We start from the raw sequence: 27487 nt of genomic DNA on the forward strand, positions 1-27487 counted from the left end.
CTAATGTATAAAAGAAGACTGATAAGCTGGAGGAGGGGCAGGCAGTCTACTGCCAAAGTGATGGTTGCTGTAATTAGTAGAGGAATTGTAAGAACCGGAACCCAACAACGAAGGCCCCATGTTATCTGATGGATACATATATGGCCTTGAGAGCGAGACTGGAGTCCTATTTCCAACACCATAGCCTGCTCCATATAATCCTTGGTTTGATTTGTCATATGCATTTTGGCCCTGTAGGTTGTAGGATGTAACACCTGGAGCTGCACCAGAATATTGTACTATATCCAAAGACCTATAAAAGCTTCTGTTTGCACCATTAGAAGAAGCATAAAGAGTCAGAGTTCTTTCATCTGCACTTAACGGAGGAATATATACACTAGCATTTCCTCCATTAGCATGAGGACGCTTAGGTTGAGACTTAACAGCACCTGCAGACCTTTTTCTATCAGCCTTAGCTTTCTCTAGCTGAGCTACACGCTTTTGAAGAGGATCTGGTGAGAACTGCGATTCAAGTTTGTGCTCCTCAATGCACTTGATAACAACTCTGTAAGCAGAAAGCTCTTTTTTATATACTTCATTCTGTAGCAGCAAATAAAAATATCGGTCAAAAAAGGAACTTCTGATATAACCAACAATACTAAGCCAAAATGATCATCACATAACAAGACATTTTGTATAACACTAATACAATCGTACTTGTGCAACAGTAGAGTTATTCCCGCTTTTTAAACTTGCCTGAGAAGCTTTCTTAGCATCTTTCAGATATTCCTTCAACAAAGGAACAGGTGCAAACTTCTCTGTCAGCCCAAATGCATGAGCAAAGTTGACTGCCTCAATTTGTTTTCCACTATTGACCAGGGTTTCTACAACATCTGCATGAAATTGTCACAAAATTTTCAGTTAATCTGAATATGTCACAAACATTTGAAATACCAAAAGACAGTTTACTGTGAAAGAAAAAACAATACAGACAACTTCAACGGATTTGTCAATAAAGATAACAGCTATGTCAGCTTGAGACCATTTTCGTAAGTAAATAGTTCCCCACTCATGAAAGGCCTTATGACACTTTACCATAGCTGATCATCTTCAGGTGCCTTTATTAATATCAACAAAATAACTTACATACAACTTTCTACCTCATAAAAAGATGTCTACCTAGTAGAGGCCACTCAGTATCTGCCTTGCATATGAAATGTTGAGATCTAAAGAAAAGACTACCAACCCCGTCAACTTAGAAACCCGTTCACTGGACTAAACAAAAAATGTTGGGAAGGTTTACTACAGCCAGGATTACCAAAATTTATCTTCAACTCAATCAGCCACAACCAAGTATACTGATAAAATCCACCAGTCCCTCAAAAAAACCAAGCTAGCCATGAATGCCAGAAAAACAACAAAAAGCCTATCTACCAAAATGGATGGAAATTTTGCCAGCCTAGCCACTGAGGCTAACATTACAGAACACCAGCCAACCAACCTGGCATTTTTGATTCAAGTCCAAGGGAACGACAGAGTTCAGGTGTCTGCCTGCACCGTGCAACTGCAAGAACAAGCTTGCATAAGTCATCTTTATCAAACTCTGACGCAATTCCAAAAGTAGCTAGAAGTTGCAAGAAGGCCTGGGCCTCCAACGAATTTCCATTGGCAACATCTCCTTCAAGGTTTATTTTCAACTTCCATTCATGTGCAATATTTTTGGCTTGCTCCTTTATATTTAAGGGCAGAATTGGATGTTCAACACCCAAAATAGGATCTGCCAAAACAGGTACAAGAGATTCCAGTAATAGTGTACAGGCCTGGCGTAGAGCCGGGAGCCCAGACTCTTTCTTGTCACTTGAATTTTGTTCAAGAGAATAAAACCCCTCCAAGGACTCTAACACTAACCGTGGTGGGTCAGTTGCAGAGTTTAATGCAGAGGGAACCTCATTGCAAAGCCCTATTTCCAATTGCAAAAGTCATTAAGAATGGGAAGAAAGGATTTATGGATTATAATATCTGAAAATTTCTATTTTTAAAGTATTATAAAATGAGTTTAGATATTTATATAACAATAATAAGTGGAAATCAGAAAAAGAAAAAGAAAAGAAAAGAAATTGATTGGAGATAAAATTTTTATAATTTTGTAAATGTTATTGAGTTCCAATGCTCAAACAAAATATTTATAAAAGGTAATTGACTGGTCTATGGATGAAGCAAGCATTTGGAGGCTAATTCGTGAATTCTGACAATAAAAGAGGTGAAATTAGAATGAGTAATGATAAGACAGACATCCTTGTATAGAAATTGCAATGAGGTTCTTCTTAAAGGTGACTTAATTGTATCACATTGATTTTAACATGACAACATCAGTAAAATGATATAAAAGTTGTTGCAACTAGTACACCTGTGTTTGGTGCATTAATCACTATATGAGATTGAAGGAGTCTGGCGCATTCTCGATCAGAACTATTGCTTGATTGACAACAACATGAGTCTTGTGTTGTACAACAATTGTATAATTGGTGCATTAATCACTGTATGAGATTGAAGGAATCTGGTCGCATTCTCAATCAGAACTATTGACAACAGCATGGGCCTTGTGTTGTACAACAATTGTATAATTTGATTGTGAAGGATTTAAGGAGAAGTAATGTTGTTTTTTCTGATCCTAGCAAGGATTATCAAATATACTATTTATTGGTCCCTGTGGTATACATTGTTTGGACCTTGTTTTCTCCCTTAATTGTAAGTGCATAAAAATATTAGATTCATAGGACAGGGTACCATTAATTATGTGATCCAATGATCTTGGACGTTTTTTATTGAATTCTTCAAAACTTATTTCAATTTGATCTTCCAAAATGTGAAGATAGTTTTATTGCTTGGAACAATGCTACAACTTACAAGTTATAATAACAGAGATTCTGTTCTACATAATGCTTTCCACCTTGCAATCTTTTTGTGGATATGGTTAAGCAATATTCTCTTCGAGTAAAGAATAAATTATTGTGTGTAGAGTCATTGGGTTTACTATAGTAATGATCGTAACATTTTGTAGTCTTTTGTTTGTTGTTATGTGGTTTAGTGGTTGAGACAGTGCATTACCATGTTAATGACCCAAAGTCAAACTTAGAGATCAGAGCCCTCAATTATAAGTTGGTTGAATTTTATGAGATTTATATGCAATATTAATTCAATAATTAAAAAAAAATATAGACTTAGGCACCCTAAATAAACTTCAATTTATACATCTTTAGAATCTCATTTATGCTGCATATCTGCATCTTATGTAAATTTTCCCATTCCCATGTCGGAATTGTTCCTCAATTTATGCCTTACGGTGTTTCCTTTGCAACATTTGGTGCAAATTCTAGTATAGGTGTGTTCCAAGGCCTTGATAGTGGATATGGGAAAAAAAAATACACTTAAGTTTAAGTTGGAGCTTCTAAGAACCAAGGACTATGAATAAAACAAAGAAACTATACAACATGCATTGTGTAGTAGATCATGTAGTAGATCATTTCTCTATTTAGTTTAAAGTAGGATTTCAGTGCCATTATATGAGATTTCAGTACCATTATAAGAATTTGTGCATTAAGGATGGGTTTTCAAATTACCACCGGGAAATTTTAAAGATGGAAATTTATTTTAAAATATAGAAATATTGTTGAATCTTACTAGTGCCTAATATTCAAAATGTAAAATGGTTGGTGATAATTTTGTAAAAATATTTAAATTTCTAATGATGTTATATAGTCTCGCTAAAATTTTGGCGATTTTTAATGTAAAATGATTTTATCCTATAAAATTTGGACAAATCATTTTTAGGAAAAATGTAAATTAATGATTTTTTTTCTAAACATAGAAATTTAGTCAATTCAACTCCTAAAATTTTCCCAAAACCATGACTAAAGGAGAATTTGATGAAACTATGCATTAAATTAATATTCTTGTGCTAATGGGTCATGAATAAGGTTTTGAACCATAACATGAATAGTTCAAAGTGCATCTTTTAAATACAAGAGGGATATGGATGTGACCAAGAGTTTTTGTGTAATGGGGGAGTGGGTTTCAAGGCCTTAACCAAAATTCAAGGGAGGAAAATAAAGGGATTATATCATAGATGATATTTAGTGCTAACTGGCCATGAACTTTGCGCAAACTAGATGAAAAGACCCTTAAAGGTAATCTTTCGGTTTCAAGTGGAATATGGTTATCATTGTAAGGTATTATCTACTAGGGATGGTTCTTAAGGCATTGGCCATGACTATGAGAGGGAAATAAGGCTCTTTGGCCCTAAATTAAGCCTTTAGGGATGAAGGTCCATAAACAATACTATAATCCATATAACATGTCCACTATAGAGTATCATTGTCCTTCAAGTGAGATATGAGTACCATTATGATGCTTTGTTCATCAGTGATGGGTCTCCAAGGTTTCACCATGGATGGGGAGAAATGCTAGGGATTAGACCCTAAACAAAGATTCTTGAGCTAATGGATAATGATTAGGATCTTCAACTAAAACGTGAGACCTTTTAAAGGGATATTTTTGAAAGAAGTGGGATATGGGTCCCATTAGAATTTTTCATGTAGTAGGGATGGCTATTAGCGAATTGACCATGTAAGGAGGAAAATAGTTCCTCATTCCCTAAATAAGCCTAATACGTTTTATGGGATACATGATTCCTTAAAACACTCCAAAACCCTCTTGAAGGGACATTTTTACTTTTGTGATCATATTCAATGATTATATAATTTTTCATCCATATCAATGCTTTTAAAATGAAAAATTGAAGGAATCATCTTGTAGGAACAATTTTATCAGTAGGACTTAGTTTGGAGAAATCAGGTCTAAAAACGTCCAAGGCTACTTTTGAGGACTTAAATGACGATTTATTGTGTGTGGGGGGGCAGGGGGTGGGGGGGGCATAGGGGTGGATTTCTGAATTAAGTTTTAGACATCATGATGTTGTTTGGCACTCAAATGTATTTTCAATTGTGTAAGGATCACATCAATCAGTTTCTAGATGCAAAAGTTATGCCTCTTGAAAGTTGACTTGTTCTCACTAACCAACATAATTCAAGAGGGTGCCATCTCATCCCCCATTACTCATTGAAAATGGCCTGAATTCTATTTTATTGCATTTTGTTCCATAGTGGATTAGAGTGGTTGAGTGGATAGAGAGAAAGCATAATAGACAAGGTTTGTATTATGTAGTAGCCCACGAGCCAAAAGTCTCAAGAAACTCCATAGAGGGTTCCTTCTTTAACTTGCATCATTTCCATTCTATAAAAAAGAAATTAGAGTATCCTCACCTTCTAGCTAGGTTTAATCCTAAAAGGGTTTCCTAGAGAGTAGCTTGGAGTTTATTATGGTTTTGTGAGTGGTTGTATTTATATGTTCTCCATTTTTTTTCATATTATTAATCACATTCATAAACAACAAAAAAATAATAAAAAATATATATAATTTAAAAATAAGTAATCCTTCATAGTATAGATTTTATTTTATTTTCACAGGTCTATTGTGATGAAGTATCCAATGGACTATCCATGGCTTTTTACAGATCATATTGGTAACATAAGAAGTTTCTTTGGGTATTTTGTGGGAAATTGTAGGGGATGGGATCAATTTAAGTAGAAGGTCATAAGGGCCTAGCAGTGGCCAATGAATTAGTCTATAATAACCTTTGAGATATGGTAGAAGAATGGCTTGTACGACTAGAAGTGCAAGTTACAAAATAAAATATAATGTTAGCCTCCTCATGGTATCTCTAAGCAATAAACTCGAGATGTTTGGAGATGTCTAGGAAAATTGAAAAAGAGTACCTAAGTTTGAGCATCATGGACCATTCACATTCTCTCTTCAAGATGGAAGAAGGTGGATATCAAGTTGTACAAGGTGACGTGGATGATTTCAAATTAAATAATTGGTTATGATATTTATATTTTTTTTTAGTGTTCACCATATGGGGAGAAAATGAAAATTTTATTTACTTGTTTGAAATTAGAGGGCCATACCCTAACTTTGTGGGAAATCCACATGAAAATCCTTAGGTTGGAGGGGAATCCTACAATAAATAAGCAAGAGTATTTTAATACTCTCATAAAGTTCCAACTCTACCTTATCAAGTCTATAGATGACTAGTGGATCCATTGGAATTGATTCATGAAGACATAGGGGGAGAGTGTATAAGAGTGCACCACATCATTTAGGAAGATGGAAATAATGTTTGGTATCTCTTCAAAGAAAATAAATGTACTCCTCCACTATGTAGGGGGATTATATCATGCCATATGTGAAAGAAGGTGATGTTGTTCAAACCTAGAATGGTGGATGAGGCTTGTGTATAAGAAAAATACTTGGACAACATAGACCTGAAGAAAGGGTAGTCAAGTGGTTGAATTTTAAAGGAAGGAAGGGAATAAGAAGTGGAAAGAGGGTAAGAACAAGAATTAAACAACCATAATAACCAAATAAAATATCCTAGCAACCACAGCTACAACCATTGCAACATTGATGGTCACATAGAGGAGAAGTGCCATAAATTGCATTTAGAGCTCAACATGAAGAACTATAAGAAGGATGTGAAGAAGAAAAATATCATAGCCACAAATTTGAGCAACCATGTAGAAAACAACTTGGATATGGATGTGGAAATTTTTTGTACATCACTGCATAGTGGGGTGAATCTAAGTATCCTTTGGTAATAGGAATATAAGGAAGTTGACAAACTATTCCATATAAAGATATAGGTAGAAAAGATAAAAAATGATGTCCTCTATGACTCAGGGTCAAGAGTGAAACTCATAGAAATAGATTTGGTCAACAAACTTGCATTGAAGGCTTATAACCATCCTAGTCCATAGCCATTATGATGGATCAACAAGGAAACATGCGCTAGACTTCTTTCACCCTAACAGGTTATCCAACATGCTCTATTTAGACTAGAAGGATATCTAGCATGCTCTATTTACACAAGAAGGATATCTAGCACGCGTTACATTTATTTCACCTTCCAATTTTGTTATTGGCAATGTGTTTGTCTTTGGGCTAGTGCTAGATTTATTTTCTCGTACAAAGTTTTTAGCAATATTTTTATGTTTTTTTCGGAAATAAATATAGAACATGTTATATTTCTTTCAGCCTAAAATATTGTTATGTTCTTGTGTTTGTGCTAGAAGAAAATATAGCAAACATTTAACTTCTTTCACTTTGCAATGTTTTTATTGACAATGTGCTTGTCTTGTGCTAGAAGAAAATGTAACATTCACTATATCATGTTTTTTGCAACATTGTTATTGGAAATATGGTTGTGCTTGTGCTCGATATATATCTAGCACACATTAAATTTCTTTCACGCTTCAACCTTTTTATGTGCTTGATTTATTTCACCCTTCAATGTTGTTATGTGCTTGTTTTTGTGCTAGAAGGAAATATAACATGTGATAGATTTATTTCATCTTCCAATGTTGTTATTATAAATGTGCTTGTGTTTGTGCTTGAAGAAAATTTTCCATGTGCTAGATTTCTTTTGCCCCATACTATTGTTGTTGGAAATATGTTTATCTTTGTGCTAAAGTAAATCTAGCATGTGGTAAATCTAGCATGTGGTAGATCTCTTTCATCCTACAATATTTTCATGTGTTTGTGTTTGTTGTATAAGGAAATAAGACACTCATTAAATTTATTTCATCTTTCATTGTGATTTTGTTTGTGCTGGAAGGAAATTTACAATGCACTATATTTCTTTCAAAATGAAAAATGCTTTTGTAAATTTAGTTATTTGTTCTAGAAAGAAATATAGCACACATTAGATTTCATTGATGTTACAATGTTGTTACAGGAAATGTGATTGTGTTTGTGATAAAAAGAAATCTATCCTGTATTAATTTTCTTTTGGTATGCAATATTGTTATTGGCGATATAATTTTTCTTCTCATAGAGATTTTTGACATCTTATGTAACATAAATCTTAGACATTCTTAGATTTTCCAAAAAAAAATTCTTATGAACAATATGCATGCACATATATCATTAATACAAGTTTCATTTCTAAAGTTAAATAGGAAATTGGTGGTTTGACATGAATTGATACCTTTTCATTCTATGGTACTAACGGGATCTCTAATTGTTAGGTTATTATATACCTTTTTTGTGTAATTTATATTTAATCAAGATTGAAACCAATGTCAAAATTGTCGACTGAAACAGAATCTGCCACGGACAGCTGATGTTGCCCTGGCTTTTCCAAATCTCACACTGGCTTTGCCAAATCTTGACATATGGAAAGAATGAGAGAGATGTCATATCCCCAGACTATTGTAAATGTTTTTATTTACCTCAGTTAAAAGAAGGACATAAATGAAAGGATGATGATTATTATCTGTTGCATGAATTAATTAATTAATATTTATTTTATTTCAGAAATGGAATTGTGGAATAATTTCCCAGTAACAGGGATGATATGTAACTTCTAAGGAGTTAAGACATTTAAAAGAAAAAAATAATAATAAAGAAATGGTTGAAAACCCTAACCACCTTTCCCCTCCCTAACCGTGGAATGGATTCCAGGAAAAAGGGAGAAGGGGGGAAAAGGAGAGGACTGTGCTGTAGAGGACAGGCAGTGGGGAAAGGGGTATCTTACCAAGTCTGGTGAGGATCAGATGGTAAGAGCGCGGAGCACTGCAACTAGCAAAGACAGTTGTCTTTGAGTAAGCTGGGGGGAGACTGGTCTTGGAAGACAGTTTCATGGTCGGGTGGAGGACTAGCTACAATGAAGCAGGTTGACCATATCAAGAAAACAAGAAGTGGAAGTGTAGTGTGGAGGAAAACACAGGTATGAGGTTCTGCCTTAATTCAAAAAAAGAAAAGATAATAGTTAATTCCTGTAAGTGGCAGTGTTATAGAATTGAGTGTAAAAGTACACGATAGGGTGATGAGAAGTTTTTTATTTTCTTTTAAAAATATATATATATTAATGACCGAGGATAGTCAGTAAAGAAAAGACCCACATCTTGTAATGTAACCATATCAGTGGAAATAAAATTATTTCTCAGACCCGAGATGTATACAAATTGGTAGACTCGATTGTCGACTGTATGTAGTAGGGAAAACCAAGAAAAATAGTTTTGTTGTAAAGGAATTTATTTTACAAGATAACCGAAATTCTTAGAACCTGAATACAGGATGAGAAAGAAATATCCTCAGGTTAACAGTGAAAACTAAACAAATGTTTAAGGGAACCCTAAGCAATCGTATAAGGGTAATCGAGGCAACATAGACTAGCCTGAAATAGAGTGAGTGCCGCGTCGGTATTTTCCAAGTAGAAACAAATTCTTAGGTTGAAATCATGATTTCTGTAATTGTCATAAGTATTCAGAGTGGGATAACCCTCATGCCTAGCCACGAAGATGATTTTATTTATAAACCAGGAAACTCTATAGTGTTCCGTGATAGTGTTGGTAAATACTGTAAAGATGAGCTAAGTGAGAAGTGTGGCGGCTGGAGACCGCCCTTACCAAGACCAGCAGAGGAAAGACCCTAGGAAGCTAGTAGTTGAGGGAGGAGAAGCCGTAGTTTTGGGTGGGGTTAAAAACTCACCATCCTGACCTCGCCACGTCGTGCCAAACTCAGAACCACGTAGTTTCGAAAAGGAATAGGAAGGATTACAGGACGTGTGGAAGAGCCTGACTCAGGCCAACGCAAAAGCGGAAAGAAAACAACAAGATTACATGCAAACCAAAATATAGAATGAATATTTAACACCATAAAGCTGTGCGTTCAACCATATCATTAATAGAGAGCAAAACTTGAAGATAAGTTGTGTGGAAAAAAAACTGAAGATCATAGATTAAAGAGTTTGAAAGTTCCTGAACAGGGATGCCATGGAACGGAATTCCCCTGTCAGGTTAAAAACAATAGGAAACTCTGCCAACAGAAATAATACATATTTCTCATAAAAAGGGCGGTCCTGTAGAACTAAACAACTCATGCTTTGTGCAGAAAACTGTATATACAAACATAGGGATGGACAAAGAACTGTAGTCGACCCAAAATCTAGTGATTAATTTACATAAAATGTCATTGTACAAACTGGAGCTTGGATAGGGCAGATTACCCTCCAAATCCCTTGCTCAATAAGTTATAAAAGTCTCAGAGCCTTCGAGGCAGAACAAAATATCTCAGGAGTAGCATGCAGATCCACAACCAGAGAGTTTCCATACCTGAAGCTCTGCTCTAGGAAGAGATGGGGTTACTCTTGCCCATGTGATTTGTAGGTTTTATATATGCTATTATACGTGTGATATGTAGGAGAATGGATACTTATTTACACATACCCAAAAAGTGTGAATATTTCAAATTTAAGGGTACATTATTTTACGAAGCATTTAATTGGAGAGAATCTCTCACATCTAACCACGGCTAACAATATTTTACAAACTAAGAACAAACTCTCTACATAGATACCAACTCTACCTAATAATGATCAATAATCATTACATGTATATATATATATATATATATATATATATATATATGTATATATATATATATATATATATATATATATATATATATATATCTATATCTATATCTATATCTATATATATCTATATATATATATATATATATATATATATATATATATATATATATATATATATATATATATATATATATAATGATAATATATCAACTTCAAGTGTACGTTGTTTTAGGAAGCGTCTAATTAGAGAGATTCTCTCACATCCAACTAGTTCTGACAACCTTTTACAAACTAAGAACAAAATATCTACATATATACCAACTCTACGTAATAATGATCAATAATCATTACAACGACATATATGATAACACTCGTCTCAAGTAGTGGCTACACATTCCAACAAACTCTCTTAACATCTACTTCTCCTAATTTTCTCTCTTAACATCTAACTCTCTTAATTTTTGTTATTGGAGGTTTTTATCAACATCTTCTTCTATGTAACAAATGCTTCACTATCAATCAAAGAACCCTTGGCTAGCAAAGTATATATAATCCAGCCTAGTACTTATATCTTATATGTTGATAATGCAAACATAACCGAGCTATCGATGTCCATATAAAGTAACACCCATCCACCATAATGCATTGGTACCTAACCACTACTACTGCTAGTCTAATAACAATGTTCTTTATGTACATGTTTCATTCAAATTATTGATGAGTTTTCCTTGAATAAATAACTTCACCTCCTAAAGTTTACAATCAATATTCTCCACTCTGAATGTTAAGGAGCTCCATGGTAGAGGTTACTAAACTAGACAATTTATCCAAGTCATCAAGAACACATGGAAAGGGGTAAATTAGGTCTTACAACAATATGTGATTTACATGTTACATAAGCAGTGGTATATACAATAAATACTCTATCTTATGAAGATACCAGGTACTACCTCAAACATTTGAAAGAAAATACATCAAAAAACATAACATCACAAACTTGCTACAACTACATGGTGTGATTCACATTATAATATGGTCAAGTATGGTTTTTTCAATGCACGTCACGTAATTTTCCTTTCTTTACTTTATTTTTCCACCATTAGAAAATCTCCACTATTGCTATAATCAATCTCTGTTATTACCATAAAAATTGTCACCATCTTCCCTTTGATCAAACTCAAAAGAATTCTCTATTTCATCCAAAACAACATCTCCACCCTTATCCTTCTTGATGCAATCAAAAATATTTTCACTTCTCCTACATGTGTAATTTTTTTTACTGGTAACTACTAGTCCAACAAATAGACCCACTCTTTCTTGACACTTCTCCTTGTCGTTCTTGTTCAATCCCATAACATCATCTAGAATGCACATCCAAATATAACTGGTGAAGACTCCATGTATGATAGTAAAACCTCCCACTTTAGGGAAGTACTCATTCCCAAGCAAATTCGATGGCCAATTTAGCCTATACACCTAATCGCAATGATGCACTTTCATAGTTAAGACAAATTTTCTCCACAATGACCAAACCTACTAGCTTTGACACATCATAACTTAAGTCATATTGCTCTCATCTTGTACATAAAATGACAACCCTTGATGATATCAAAAATAGAAAACAAGCTATCCACCTCAAAACCAAAATAAAGCGTCCATGTTTCTCCAGTCATACAATTGTTATTTATTAGATACCAACTCGAAACTACTACTAGAAATAACTCATGTTGACTAGGAACTTATTATACTCCATGGCCTAACATCAACCTAATCATGAAAACCAAAAAACTACCCATATTATAGACATACTTTCATCTATTGAGACAAATTAATACACAACTATGGTGATCACCAATTCTCTATAAAAGATACCCAACCATGGTGATCACCAATTCTCCATGAAAATAATTCATATATTGAATTGATCTTTACCAAATATCTCTCTTAAAGAGAGTATCTAGTGGTTAGATATATCAATAATAGTTCAAGTATTATTTTTTATTCTTTAAAAAAAACAAATATATATGTATACACATAATATACTTATAAGATAAACCTATAGAGTTATTCAATACTTTTCCAAGAAGTGAAAAATCTCCAAAATAAATAGGATAAAAAGTTGAGATATAATTACTAACATGTTTTTTTTATTATTATTAAAAATAATGTAGGCATGTTTTAGAATGTGTCACATTATTTTACTTTGAAAATTATGCCAATTTTGCTTTAAAATGTGCACAAATGGTTTTATGTTTAAAAAAATGCATATGTGTTTTGAAATGTGCAGACATTATTTGTGTATGGTTTACACTCATATTTACTATCTTAAAAATATGTATGTTTTACACAACCATGTATTAAATTTAATATCAAAATTTTCATCATTTAGGTGGAATTATAATCTTTCACAAAATTATCATTAAATTTAGAAAAAAAATTAACAAAAAATAGTTGAATTTCTTCATTTCTTAACTTATCAATATTTTCAAATGCTTTCAATGTTATCCACTTCTTAACTTAATGATGTTTCCAAATAGCACACACATATTTCTAATTACTTTAAATAAACAATACAAATTCATCATTGAATATATATATATATATATATATATATATATATATATATATATATATATATATATATATAGTCATAACATATATTCAAAATTTAAAATATATTTTTTTATACAATATTTAAAAATACCTCAAATCATATCTCTTAATAAAGAAAGTGTTGTTTTCTCATGTTTACATTGTCATTAACCCATCTTGAGAGTATATAGAATATAATAATCATGATTATTGTTTTGATAATTGAGTTATGTTTAAGATTGTGTGAGACTTAGTAGAACATTGACATTCCTTGGGATAGTGTAACCCCATAATCTAGCGTCACCCTCAACCCCTCCTCATAATATTTGAATTGAAAACTTATGAAACTTAATGGAACATGAATACCCTTAGAATATTGTAACCCCACTATCCACTAGTGCCCTCCGTCCCTCCCATAATATTTGAATCCAAAACCTAACCTAATAAAAAAACTCTATACAAACCAACTAATCTACAAATCATATAACATCCTTACACAATTATTGAATTCATAAAATCTATCAAAACCTATAGACAATGCCATATCGTTCATCGAGTCGATCAATAAATTTCATGTTATACCACATTGAAAAACATAAGCAAGGTCGTTCTTTTCCTTCCCAAAAGGAGCTCATTCATTCAATGTAAACACCATGGAGCCAAATAACCCATCAGCAAACATGGTGAATTCCTTCGATGCACTGATGTTTCTAGTCATCGAGTACACAATTCTTGGCTCCACAATATGCACGGTTTCCTCATTACGACGACTGCAAATTGAGGACCGAAAGATGGAAGTGATGGAAGTGCAAAGAAAGAGCAAAGAGCAAAGATGAAAGTGATGGAAGTGCAAAGAAAGAGCAAAGAGCAAAGATGGAAGTGATGGAAGTGGCACTACTCGTGGGATTCTATGGACGAACTTGCACGAGAAAACAAAAGTCTAGTTCACTTTTTTAAATATAATTTATCAAAAAATTATATCTTTAATTTATTAAAATAATATTTTAGAATTTTGATACGATATTAAGTTTTTATAATATTCCAAAATAAAACATTATAATTCCGTCAAATACTATAATTGTCTAAAAAGATTATCATCGTATCCTTATATAATAAAATCCAAAAATCACCTCATTTAAGTCCACCATAAATACGAACTATTTTTCCCCATGTAAAAGAATTATTTTTTAAAATATGAAATTTTAAATCAAATTTCCTGCATAAATTCTTGAGTTACATGCCTTCTTTTGGACTTTCTTCGCATTGTTCGTAATATAGAGTTATTTTAATTAACATTTCTCAAGGTACCATGTATACCATGTATAAGAAAGAGAGGAAAAAAAAAAAAACCTGAGAATGCTTTATATTTATGTCACATTTATGTTTTATTTTCTAAATTTTAAATCAAATTTTTTATAATTTTTTTTAGAATATATGATTTTTTTCTGATTTCGGTTATATTATTTAGAATTTATTTTTTACTTTAATTTTAATTATATAAAATACATTATTGTAATTATCCGTATTAAATAACCAGAAAATATTAATAAACATAATACTTACTCATAATATATTTTACAATTAAAATTTAAAAAATCATAAAAGTTAATTAAGTTATAATTTTAGTTTAAATGGTTATTATTATTAATTATAAAAGGAAGTAGTACTTAAATTAATTAATTATAAGGATATGAAGTTTGGGGTTGTAGTATATCTTAAGAGTCGTGGAGAAAGATTGAGATGGCTTAAAAGAAATTCATAACCTACAACCTTAAGATATAGGGAAATAATCTCTATCCTATCCTTCTGATAGAAGTTGGCATTTCCCCCATTGAAAGCACGACTATTTTTAAGTATTTGATGTATAAGAAGAAGCTTTAAAACATGGGATCCAGGAGGCTTCCCAAGATTGCTTCTAACTTTAATCAAAACCCCCACATTAGCCTCAAGCGTGGGTGACATAAAAATGGCAAGTCTTGGCTCAACCACTAGGGGATAAAGGAGGAGATCGTCATGGGAAACAAGGATAGGGTCAAAGATTCTATTACCTCCAAATTTAAGAATAAATGGTGGGAGGATAAGGAGCTAGAAGATAAAAGGAAGCTAAGATACTATAAGGAGGTGATCAACCCCACCCTTGAAAACCAGAATTATCTCTTTGTTTTGACCAACACTAAGAAAAAAAATGAACATCTCTAAGATAAGAACTAATTCTCATGAGTTTTGCAGTGAAACTAGGCGGCGGTCTACTCCCAAGACTCCCTTAGACAATAGAATTTGTCAGTTTTGCGATACTAAGAAGATGGAAGATGAAAAATAGTTCCTTTTGAAGTACCCAAATCTTACTCACATCCACTCTCATTTCCCTAACCTCTGTTACACTTCCAATCTTCTTGACTTCTTAAGCCAACCCAACTATAATGATCTTGGTGCGCTTCTTTCCCTTCTTTTTTATCATAGAAATAAGATTTTGAAGAATCACATTTAGAATTTTTTAAAGGTCCAATAGAATTCATTGGTCTTAGTGGACATTAATCATCATCATCATCATCATCATCATCATATATATATATATATATATATATATATATATATATATATATATCTATATATATATATTATTAATCATGGAGATTTTGAACCTTTGAATTGGTTTTGTTACAATGAAATGACTTACTAATACACATGCCTAAAAAATCATAATCAATGTCCATATGACAACTTTTTAATTAGCCAATATAATTAAAATGAAAAAATTGACATAACTACTTTTAAAATAAATCTCAACCTTTGACCTATGGCTAGTATTAATAATATTTACGCTGTAAGGTGTTTCCCTTTGAGAACAAATCCCCCAGCTGCCACTATGTACTCACCTGCACCATTTGATTAGAAGTTAGATGATTAAATATTTTCAAGCCCTTGGACTAATAGTTCCTTGGATTAATAGTTAGTTGGGACAAACACTAATAGTGAAGGCGCTTAAAAACCTTAATAGTTAGGTCAGGACAAAAGGAAAAAAATATATATACACCTGCGGTTTCCACCTTTTCCCAGCACACCCATCGCACCGTATAGGTAAATATTCCTTTTTGTGTTCTCGTTTTCTTTTTTCCCAACATTCTTACAACATTCTCTTCACGCTTTTACGGTCTCATTTTCTTTTTTCTTCGGCATTTTTACAACGTTCTCTTTAAGGTTTTTCAATCACGGTGATGAGGAAAAACAACAAGGAGCGTTGCGGTTTCGACAAGGTTTTCAACTTTCAACATCAATTTGAGGATGTAGGGTTGCCTCATGGAGGTTAACCCTCTCTTCAACAATTTTCAGGTAATATTCTTGCCATATCCTCCTCTTTTTATTCAATTTTCATTACCTAAGTTCGCTCCCTTTTAATTTTGTGTAGAAGTGGCTTGAAGCCCTGTTGTGAAGAGACGTCATGGCCAAGCTTTGCTCAAGTGAGAAATTTCTTCCTCAAGCAGGGTTTAATTAAATGTATGTCCTTCTTTAACTTATTTTCGGTCATATAAATACTCTTAACTAATCCTATTCCTCTTGTGTTTTCACCGTGGTCACAGCCTGTAGGTTCCCCAACATATGAATTTGTCCAGATACTCGCAGAAATCGACGACTAAGTTTTTTCTTATCTCAAAGACAGAGTCTATATGTTTCTTTAGCAAAGTCATGAAAGCAGAATGAGGTAAAAATTTCGGAAGGGTTATGCCCTGTGCCTCTTCCAATAACTCTAATTCCTCATGTAGAAAATGATTTCTTGATGCTTCTCTTTCTTTCAACAGAAAACAAAAATAAATCTTGAATTTCCTTCTTAGGCAAGGAGCACAATGCATTTCAGGCTCATCCTCGAAATCCTCAAATTCACCCATCAAATTAATCTTGTTCAAGATACCTTTAATGGCATCCATCACTTTCATATACTAAACCATTCCCTCAACAGAATTATAAGAATGTCAAGGCAATGCATCCAACTATGATTGCCTATTGAAATGTGTAATATTGATTTTTTCACAACATCTGGAAGGAAATTTTGAATTCCCATTGCTTGAATGTGCATAAACCTTTCTTCCAATACGGGTATTCCAACCATTGGTTTATCTATACATGAAAGGTGTGGATTCGTTGTAAAGAGGTCACTTTCACTTTCTATTTCTTCTGAAATAGAGTCACACCCAATTCTATTTTTGACATAGGCATAACCATGACGAATATGAGTAGCATGAACTGTCACTTTCTTGAACAGGCCTTCCAGAGCTCTATCAACTTTGGTTACAACAACTAATGTTCTTTGACTATTCAGATCAACTTCTCGATACATTATGGACTCACAATTAGAGTGGTCCAGCCAGGGTAGGATTGTTGAGTGGGTCATTGATGAATGGGACATAGCTTATAGTCTTGATAAGAATCGATTAAACACAACTCCATGTAGCCATCAAAGTAATCATAGTAGTAGTCCATATTGTGGTGCCAGTACTGTAGTCCCACCATGCTCAAGTAGAAGTATGTTTAATAGCCACCACTACCCTTTCCTTCAAACATCCTATAGTTAGTCAATCTTGGTCTTGATTTGAGAATGAAACTACGTAGCCTCGGAATGTACCAAAAGTTGGAACACCTGGATAAACTATCTATTATTGTACCAAAACTAGGAACAAAATGCTAATCGTTGGAATACCAGGAAGTTAACATGCATGGTAATTTGGGCTTACAATAGATAATCGGTGACTAGAACAACTTTTGGCCAGACCTATTAGCTAGACCTGATGATTGGAACTATAGGATAGGGAGGTAGGTCATTGCATACTTGGGACTACCGTTTACTAGGTTATATGACTAGATTCATTGGGTTAGCTATATGGACTGGTTATGGTGGCTTATTTACCAGTACGTTACAGACCTGCGGCCACTCTGAAAGACCCTACTTTGGATCTAACTACATGCCTGTAGAGCAGGGAGATTAGGCTTACTCATTCATCTAAGAAACCTTATAGTTGGAATAGAAAGGTTTAACTAATTTATTACTTCATTAAGACTACTATGTTTCATAAAATTGAGATATGCCTACGGCACAGATTCATTTGATTGGTGGGATACTTGGCCTCAATACTTAGCTTGGATCTTGGACGAACTCTGTTAGTCTTCTCAATCTCAGCTTTGATTAACTACTGGGCTGGGATGGAAAAGGTAAGTTATTGTCAGGAAGAAGGTCATTGCTAGCCAATGAGCTAATCGGGAAGGAGGTCATTGCTAGCGAATCAGCTGATTATCAATCTTTCCATATTCGGTGAACATGTTTGAAACTATATTCCAAGCTTCCCTAATCCGGCTGATATATTTTATTCATTGTATAGAAAAGTTGGCATGTTCATACTTCCCTCCTTAATTACACAATTTCTCTCTCCTAATGATGTGGCATAGTATAGCAATTGGGATGGTCCTATTCTATATTCCTAGAGATAGAGTGGGTTCTAATTGATGAAGAGTATAATCTAGCAAGATCGGTCGGACCAGACCAGAAGATGTCGTTGCAAATATGCATATCTATCTACATATCATGCTATTGACCTAGCACCAGCTAGTAAGATAGCAGCAGACAATTAGAGGATGTTCAACCATTGGATGATTAGGCGAAGGTAGTTGGAAGTATTTCCTTGCCAAGGCGGTTATAAAGACACCCTATTGACTGGTCATCATCCCTGTCCAGCACCATTGAATATTTTATGCCTATGTGGCTCTGGCCCAAAGAGTCCTTGGGCCAAGATAACTAGCGATAGCATCAGGGAACCGAATTGTCAAACTTCTGCAAGTCATTTTTGTCTATCGATGTAAGATGCAAATGTCGAAGCTGAAGTTGTTTTCTCCTCTTCATCTTGTGCGAGTCTCTTTGATCTCTACGCCAATGTGACACTGTTCTTTAATGGTTTTGATTCTATAGATGCATCTAGGCATTTTTTTTAAGAGCTTCTAATTTATCACAGGTAAGGACAAAACCCATATCAACATCGTGGTTATTGGCCATGTCGACTTGGGAAAGTCAACAACCACTGGGCATTTGATAATTCATCCAAGTGTGTGATTAAACAAATTGAGAAAGAAGTTGCCACAATGAACAAGAGATCATTCAAGTATGCTACCTGTCGGCAATATTGTTCTATTACTGTTCTATTTTGCGATGGCGAATAACAAGCCTAAAAAATAACACCATCCTAATTGGGGATGGGCATTGGAGATAGGCAACAATTTCATAGAATTGCAGTGTAACCCAATTGATTTTACATAAAGAGGAAGCCATCTAGGGATGAGATTCTTCCAAATAGGAAGTCCTAAATCCCTGCACTTGAACTAAAATACATTCTTCGTTAGAATTTTAAGCCCTCAATCTCTTTATATTGTAAATGGATGTTTCCCAAAACTTTGTAAGGAAACAATTCTCTTACATGTCTTACATTTTTCACAGTCTACCTGAAAACACACCAAATTTCTTACATATGATCAGTTTTTTGAATGCAAATTGTGAGTTCATATAAAGAAGATCTGAAAAGCATGTCATTCTTGTCAAATTCATGACAAAATACCTCTCTAATCTCTATTCATACAGGATATGGTATGTTTCTTTTCTTTCTCCATATTGTTTTCGATGGAGCAAAACAATTATTTATTTTTCATTATTATTTTCCATTACATTTGATTAGTGTTACATGAAGAGACAAATATGTCTTCCACCCATGTTTCATGAATATTAAAATTTTTTATCTACCTTAGTCTTTGATCTATCAACGATTAAAAAGAAACAGATTGAAGCTCATTTTTTTCTCATATTCGTTAAATCTAGCTTCCACCCGAGGCTGTTAATATCCATGCAATACCTATGTGTAGGAGGCTCTATGCTGGTAAATTTATGTAAATGATGTTTTACAAATACATCCACTTGAAAAGTTTTTTCTTATTTCTACGCCTTCTTGTCCTACTTAAGTTCATATTGACAATGTTTTGTGCACACCTTTGCATGAACAACTTTTGCCTATTACTAAGGTTGCTTATCACAACAAGTGACAATGGTAGGTGTGATGTTTGCCTTCATGATATAGAAACAATGGATCTTTTAAATAATGAAATGTATGATAAGACAGATGACAAGGAGAAACAAATAATCTTAGCCAAATTGAAAAGCATAGAGGAGATATTGGGTGGAATTCCAAAGTTTTTCATTAAGTCATCAATATTCATGTCACTATAAAGACATACAGAAAAATCAAAGTTATCATATTTTGATTCAAGGAAAAAACAAATGGAAGGCATATGTCTCCATGAAGACATACAAAAATATGGTTATCATATATTGATGGAAGGAAAAAACAAATGAAATGCTACTATTTGGCTTACTATATTCATATCCATTTCTTAAAACCTGTTCATTTGTGGAAATAATAAGAGTCTATCATTTGTGGAAATGATAGAATAAATAGAGTACTTGTCACTAAATACACAAACATTAATCTTAATATTAATTCAAAGGTATATAGAAATAATTTGCTAGAAGGAAAGCGAAAGAGATCCAAATTTACAAGTGCAAAGCTACACACTTTTGTTGTTTTTGTTTGAATATATAAGTGCTAAGATACTCATAGCTGAAGAGTTCCCTGGGGATGCTAATCACATTGGTTCTTTTAGAGATGGGTCAAATGTTATGTCCCAGGATGGAATATAACATCTGCAGACTAATGTCGAGATGGGTGAATATGGAAAACTTCACGTTATAGTGAGAAAATCATCTTCCTCGCAAGGGAATTCTACTCCTTCTCACAAATTTCAGTGATTGAATTCTATCAAATTGTTCCCTCTTAGAAGCCTAGCTAAGCATCATAATACATACATATATTCTCTTCAATCCTCCCAAATTTGACTACCAGAGACTCCAACTTTAGTAGAGAAGATGATGTTTCTATGATGTCAAGCCGAGCAATGAGCCCACTATGATCAAATACAAAGAGTGGCAATAGCAACAACAATAACCCACATATTTGTGACGCCAATTTCCTTATTCCCATGAATAAGTTGGACACTAAGTTCTTCAAACCTCTCACAAGTACCTACAAGCTTCACATTATGGATGAATTCAGTGATATCTGGGTTGAGAACATTGAACATTATATTAAGACATTTCCTTTGAGCAATGAATTTACAAAGCCTTTTTGCAAGGTTTTGTCCATTCATTTTGCATTCGATTCCTTTTACAAGGGAAGAAATTAAGTCAAACAAGCAAGTGCATCTTTCTGTTATGAGTAGGATATGTAGCATAGTGCCTAATTTCACTTTTATTTTTGTTATTGGACCGTGAGAAGTGTTTTGTTCAACATAGATAACTTCCAAGTAGATTCACAAATGATGTTAGACTAAAAAAATATTTGGGAGAACAAATATAAAAGTTTGAATAACTTTTAGTTCAAAGTAATAATACAAATAACTGGTAGAGATAAATTTATTTTATTACTTTTTGTTAGAAGAAGTAATTTATGTTGCAAAGTAAACAGTTCTAGAGAAGCCAACATATAGATCACGTACCATCTTTTAGGAGGTCGTAAAACACATAATACCATGTATCTTTGTTGAGAAGATGATAGATTTCTCCAGTCAAATTAAACATGTTGTAAAATTCTATTAATTTATTACCTGTTGTTAAAAACAATAAATTATGTTGCAAAGGAAATAGTTACAAATTTACAACATCTGATACAATTACTAGTTTAAACTAGTACAACCATATAAATTAAACTAGAATAAAGAATAATCCGTAATAAATATTAAAATATTGACTTAATTATACCTCTCAAATGGATAAAATTAAAAAATATATATAAATTATAACTTTAATTTTAAAATTTTATTATTATTATTATTATTATTATTATTATTATATAAACACAGTCACTGTCAGTGGGATTCTGTGGACGAACTTGCACGAGAAGGTGGAACCTGTCAGCATCGAATGACTGAGCAAATGCAAATTTGAGGAGATAGTCCATCTGGCATGCATGATGGACACCACGAACAATGAGGATGGGTGAACTTGCCGCGGAGGTTCCATAAAAAGATCTGGGGACCATTTTAAACCCGATTTGATATGACGTATGGGGCCAATTGGGACCTGTTTCTACGGATGGATCACTGTTGGCCTTCCACGTCATCGTGAGAGAAATTTTTCACACAATATTTCTGTGATACGGAAAAAACACAACTCGTGTTCAGTCCGTGTAAATATGGACTAATCAAATGAGTTACTTTATATTTTTCAGGTCTACGTTTATTCTCGTCTGTGTGCGACCAAAAAGTAATTTCACATTTCACGTCTCCAACCAAGTTAGAAATAATTAATTCCTACTTGTCTATGGTTGTAATTCTCCATTTGAGGAGTTTGTTCCTACATAATAGGAATTTAGTTTCTCCTAGTTTAGTCTGTGGTTGAGAGAATCTCTCAACCGCACTACTGTACGTCTAAGATAGAATTCCTATCTTGAGACTATTGATTGTATAAATATGTGTGTAATTTCTTCATTCAAAGATAATAGAATATATTTGAGTGTGTTCTATTTTATCTTGGTATCAGAGCTTCAGAGGGCCTCGTCCCTTGTGGGCTTGGCCCCTCCTGGGATGAGGGAAATAACGAGTTTGATTATTGTTTGTTTCTCAATTTATGTTTGATTTGTTTGTCCATTTTATTTCGGTGGTGCAGCATAGTCGAGCCGATGGCGTTCATAAGTGTTGAGGAGGGTCTGCATGCTGATGGATCTATTGTTGCGTGGATCCTGCATATCGATGGATCTTGCAGCGATGTTGCCCCCCCCCCCCCCCCTTGCAACAAATTGGTGGCTTTCTCATTGCTGAGCAAACATGGGGGACTAGCTCCAATGGCTCCCTCCTCGACATTGGGGCGTCACCTGGCGTGAAGACTCACTGAGGTTGGGGTCAGTGACGTTTTCTCTGTTCCCAGGGACATGAGATCTACTAGACAAGGTGTGAGCGATTGCTATGTTAGATATTGCTGTCAACGTGAACAACCATGGTGCCAAGGATTTGTGTCGATCTACCGAGGACCTGTCCTTCTGCGAGCAGTAGCGGATGAAGCTGTGGAACTCTGGAGAAGCCGAAGGCGGGGGAGCAGGTGGTTCCCCATCACATATCAGGTACATGAGCATCGACCAGTCGAGCTGGATCCCACCCTCCAGGATAGGCAACCGCCCGACATAGAATTCCAGGAGGGCGAGGCCAAGGCTCCACATATCCCCGGCGTACCCATTGAAGCGCTCGTCATTCTTACCGAGGTCAATTCTTTCAGGGCTCATGTACACGTAGGGTCTGACGCAGGAATTGCAAGGATCCAATGTCCTCGATAGAATCTTGCTCACGCCGAAATCCGTGATCGAGATCAAGAATTAGATCTTCAGAGCCCGTAAGGGTCTCTGGCCCTTCCTGGGCATAGAGAAATAAATTACTGAGTGTGTATAGCTTTATTAAATTTTTTGTTTGTCCATCAGAAAGAAGTTCTAGTGCTGCATAGGACTGAGCCTAGAGCGCTGTTGGTAAAAGCTCTAGAAGGCTACACAAATCGAATCTCAAGAGGCAGATTTGTTTGTTGTATTGTTCTTGGCTGCGTGGAGATGGACGCTGCCCAAATATGAACGATCTGAGCTATGCCATTGCAGTGGGTAGTAAAGGAGTGTCGTGGAAAGAGCGTTGGAGAACGTTGGAGCGCTGGTTTCTCTGGGCAACCAGCAGAGGAATGATCAGTTCCAGTTAGGGCCATGGGCATCAAAGAAGCATGCAGGCAGCTCTGAGGAGCCGGAGAAGCCTTTTAACCTGCATACTAATATGCCCGACTTCATTAACGAATATGGCCTTTTAATTCTAGAATGTGGCGTCCATCCACTTACATGGTCAGCCAACGTCAATAAGCTCATGATTAACAACATTGCGTAATGTAATTTTAAATTAATTAATATTTCAAAAAAATTATGTAGTAGGATTATTTTTTCACTTTAAAAAAATATAATTTATCAAAAATCCTAATTTTAAAAATTATCAGATTCACATTTCAAAAAAATTATATAATACTATATTTTTATAACATCTGAGAATAAAATATTATAATTTCGTTAAGCATTACAATTTTATATATATAAAAAAAAAAAAATCACCAAAACCTTATAGCAAAATTCAAAAATCACCTTACAATTTTATCAAAAATTTAGAACCAAATTTTTATAACAAAATACCAAATACCTAAGAATCATAATCCATGTTCATATGAAAATTTTTCTAATTACTTAATTTACTTAAAAAAACAAAAATGACATAACTACTATTAAGATAAATCTCAACTTTTGACTTATAATTATTATTAATAATATTTTAAGCTAGTACAGCTATATAAATTAAATAGATGATAAACTCATAAAAGCATCAATCAATAATAAACATTTTACCATACACCTGGAATTGCTAAAATTGAAAATCATAAAATAAACTAAGATATATATCTATATATATATATATATATATATATATATCTATATATATATATATATATATATATATATATATATATGGATGGGGCGCTGAGCGTGGTAGACAGGGAGCCGATGCTGTTCGAACAAGTGTCGTAAGACATATCTCTCATCCAATCACTGCAACAACCAACCTCCATCGCCAAGGGACACAAGGCCGCAAGCAGCTCCATGCATGAAGGTATGGGTTCGTCGTGGTTCGTGGCTTAACATCCTTTTTTCAGCCATACAAGGCTCCTCCGCGCCCACAGAACGTCTCTGTTAAATTCTGTCTTTGCCACCCATTTGCGTTTTTTTTCCTCTCCGCCTCTGCCCTCTTGGGCATGAGGTGCTGCCGTTACACAGTCTACTTTCTACTCTTTCTCTCCGCACCGTTTCTTGGATGTTTCTCTGCACTCGGCTCTCTGGTTTCTACTAATGCTTCAATAGTTAATCATGCTAAAATCATTGTTGAACAGAGTTAAAGCTTCGTTTTACATTTACAGCCCCTGCACTGATATCCGATTCCGCATAGGGAGGTTTTGGTGTATTTTTCATGTTTATTGTTGTTGTTGTGACTGCAATAGCCACACAGAGACATAGAACCAGTGGTTTCTGCTTCCGGTAGTCCATAGTATAAGCTCTGTGAATTGCAAGCCTCCAACTCGTGTTCGAATCCCTCACTCTCCTCTCCCGGTATCGGCCTTTCGCCGGCACCCTTCCCGTAATATCACCGGTCTTTCTATTCGAATGAGAATTCCGACCACTGAAAATGGAACATCAATTCTCTGCTCGCATTCCTGTCATCCTTCCATGATCTGAAGTTTCTCGAGGCTAGGAACATGACATATTGACGGTGGTATCGGCTCTTTTCTGCCACCTTCTCAATTCAAATTGATCTTAGGATTAATGTTCCACGTCCTTGAGGCTTCCTTTTTGGGGATGGGGTACATTTTCACAGGTATCTAATTGAATTCAGTCCTCGCTGTCCTGACAATATCTTTGGGAATCCTTCTATAGGCTTTTTCTATCCACTGATTTCATCATCCAGGTTCATTTGGAGTACAATAGTACCCAGTGTCAGGCTTTCTACAACATTCTATATGTTTTTCTAATGGCGGTTGATAGTGACTCTCCGGCCACGAGGGCACTTTTTTCGGCTGCCATTGAGGCAGAGAAGGCACGTGAATCCTCTATTCATAATCCGAAATGGCATGCCACGGTGGAGGAGATGCTTCTTCCTTCTTATAAGACCAATCCTTCCCCTTTCTGCCTGGAATTGGAAGCGGACAAAAAGGGTCCTGTCTCCCCCAAATTTGGCTCAGATCATGGAAAAGGAAACCGCCAAAACAAAGCAAGGAATCCGGTCAAAACCATTCCATCTCCAAAAGCTGTCACTGTCTCTAGTGCGATTTTGTCTGAACGTATTGAAAGTCTTCAGAAGCTCTCACTCGTCGGGAAATGGCATTTTCCAGAGATGTCCGAGAGTGATATGAGAACATGGCTATCCTCAAAATGGCTCCCTCTGATTGGTTATACCCCAATCATTTCTAGGTTGATGAAAGACTGGTTCTCCTTTCATTTCATAAACATAGACGACCTCGAAATGATTCTAAACAAACCTTGGGTCGTTGGCAGGAGCTTTTTGGCTTTATCCCGATGGTATGTGGGTTTCGACCCCCTCAAAAACACTCCATCTAACTGCATGATATGGGTGAAGCTTCCAAATTTACCGCTGGAATTATGGTCGGTTGAAACTCTAACGGAGATTGGGAATTCAGTGGGTAAATTTATATACGTTGACCCTTGGGTCAGAGGCGAGAAAGATAAAAGGATAGCATGGGTGCTGATTGAAAAACCCTATAAAGGCGGATATCCGGAACACATTCAGATCAATTGGGAAGGCTCTACGATCTGCCAAAGGCTCGACTATTGGGGCATTCCTTTTCGGTGTTCTCAATGCCATCGCACAGGTCATCTTATAAACAACTGCAGGTATCTCCTCAAGCGGAATCCCAAGCGTTTTTCTCGCCACAGGGGAAGATCCAATAAATCAGAATCTTTGTCCGAAGACGCAGATGGCTTTATATTTCAACAGCCCTCTCAGGCGAAATCCTATTCTCAGTCCCGGTCGCAGGTGCGTGATATGCCCTCACCGGTACTGGAATGCTCCCCCATTCTGGAGCCCATTGAAGACAACCCGGTGCCCTCTCCATCTCCTATGAACAAAGGCGATTTTGTAGTTGGATCGCACCCTATCATGATTAGTTCAACGTCTCCCTCAACGGCCACGCCTTCCGCTCGTCTTCACAAAGGTAAGGAACCAATGCCTTCTCCTACGCCTGCAAACTCCCCATCTGAGTCTCCGATCAATAAATCGGACAGCGACATAGATCTCCTCCTCCAAAGAAATCCCCCAATCCTCGAGCCATTAACCATTCATAAACCTTCATTTCCCTCCATCAGCCCCAACTCAGCCAAGAATATCACTGTCCGGAAAAAGAAGAAAGGGGATTCACGCCATTTTAGAGGCAGAACTATCGCTTCTGACTATGGCATTACTAATCTCTCCCTTGTTGAAGTACCTATCTCTGATTCTCCTGCGCCACAGCCTCTTAGAGCATGCATGGCTGGACAGCCATCCAAATGACCTTTCTGACATCACTGAATATCAGGGGTCTGGGTGCCGCCCCCAAATTCCAGGCGCTAAAAGAGATTTTCGTTGCTACTCGTTCTCATATCATATTTATTCAGGAAACTATGCACTCAAGTAAGGCATCCATTGCATTCTTTCGAAGAATGTTTCCATCCTGGTATATCGTTGCCTCTGACGCAGATGGATTGTCGGGAGGATTGGCAGTCA

General features: G+C 35.2%; 1 protein-coding gene across 1 annotated transcript; it reads right to left on the reverse strand.

The window, feature by feature from the left end:
• Positions 1–23424, reverse strand: LOC149240002 (FRIGIDA-like protein 3). The gene is made up of 4 exons (XM_089370029.1): positions 23037–23424; positions 1481–1939; positions 697–872; positions 1–579 (listed from the first exon to the last, which is right to left on the reverse strand). Exons 1-4 carry the CDS (start codon positions 23422–23424, stop codon positions 1–3), a joined length of 1602 nt encoding a protein of 533 aa, XP_089226155.1.
• Positions 23425–27487: the final 4063 nt, after the last annotated feature.

The sequence above is a fragment of the Pinus tabuliformis genome, chromosome 8 (assembly GCF_031772625.1).
Source record: "Pinus tabuliformis cultivar Carrire ecotype Pingquan chromosome 8, CPIR1, whole genome shotgun sequence".
Lineage (NCBI taxonomy): Eukaryota > Viridiplantae > Streptophyta > Pinopsida > Pinales > Pinaceae > Pinus > Pinus tabuliformis.

What these genes read in the sequence shown, in the direction of transcription:
- LOC149240002 (XM_089370029.1), bottom strand. Translation starts at nt 23,424, where the DNA reads ATGAGCCCTGAAAGAATTGACCTCGGTAAGAATGACGAGCGCTTCAAT. An exon ending in CGTCACTGACCCCAACCTCA is followed by an intron (nt 1,940 to 23,036) that starts GTGAGTCTTCAC and finishes AATTGGAAATAG; the next exon opens with GGCTTTGCAATGAGGTTCCC. An exon ending in ATAACTCTACTGTTGCACAA is followed by an intron (nt 580 to 696) that starts GTACGATTGTAT and finishes TTGCTGCTACAG; the next exon opens with AATGAAGTATATAAAAAAGA.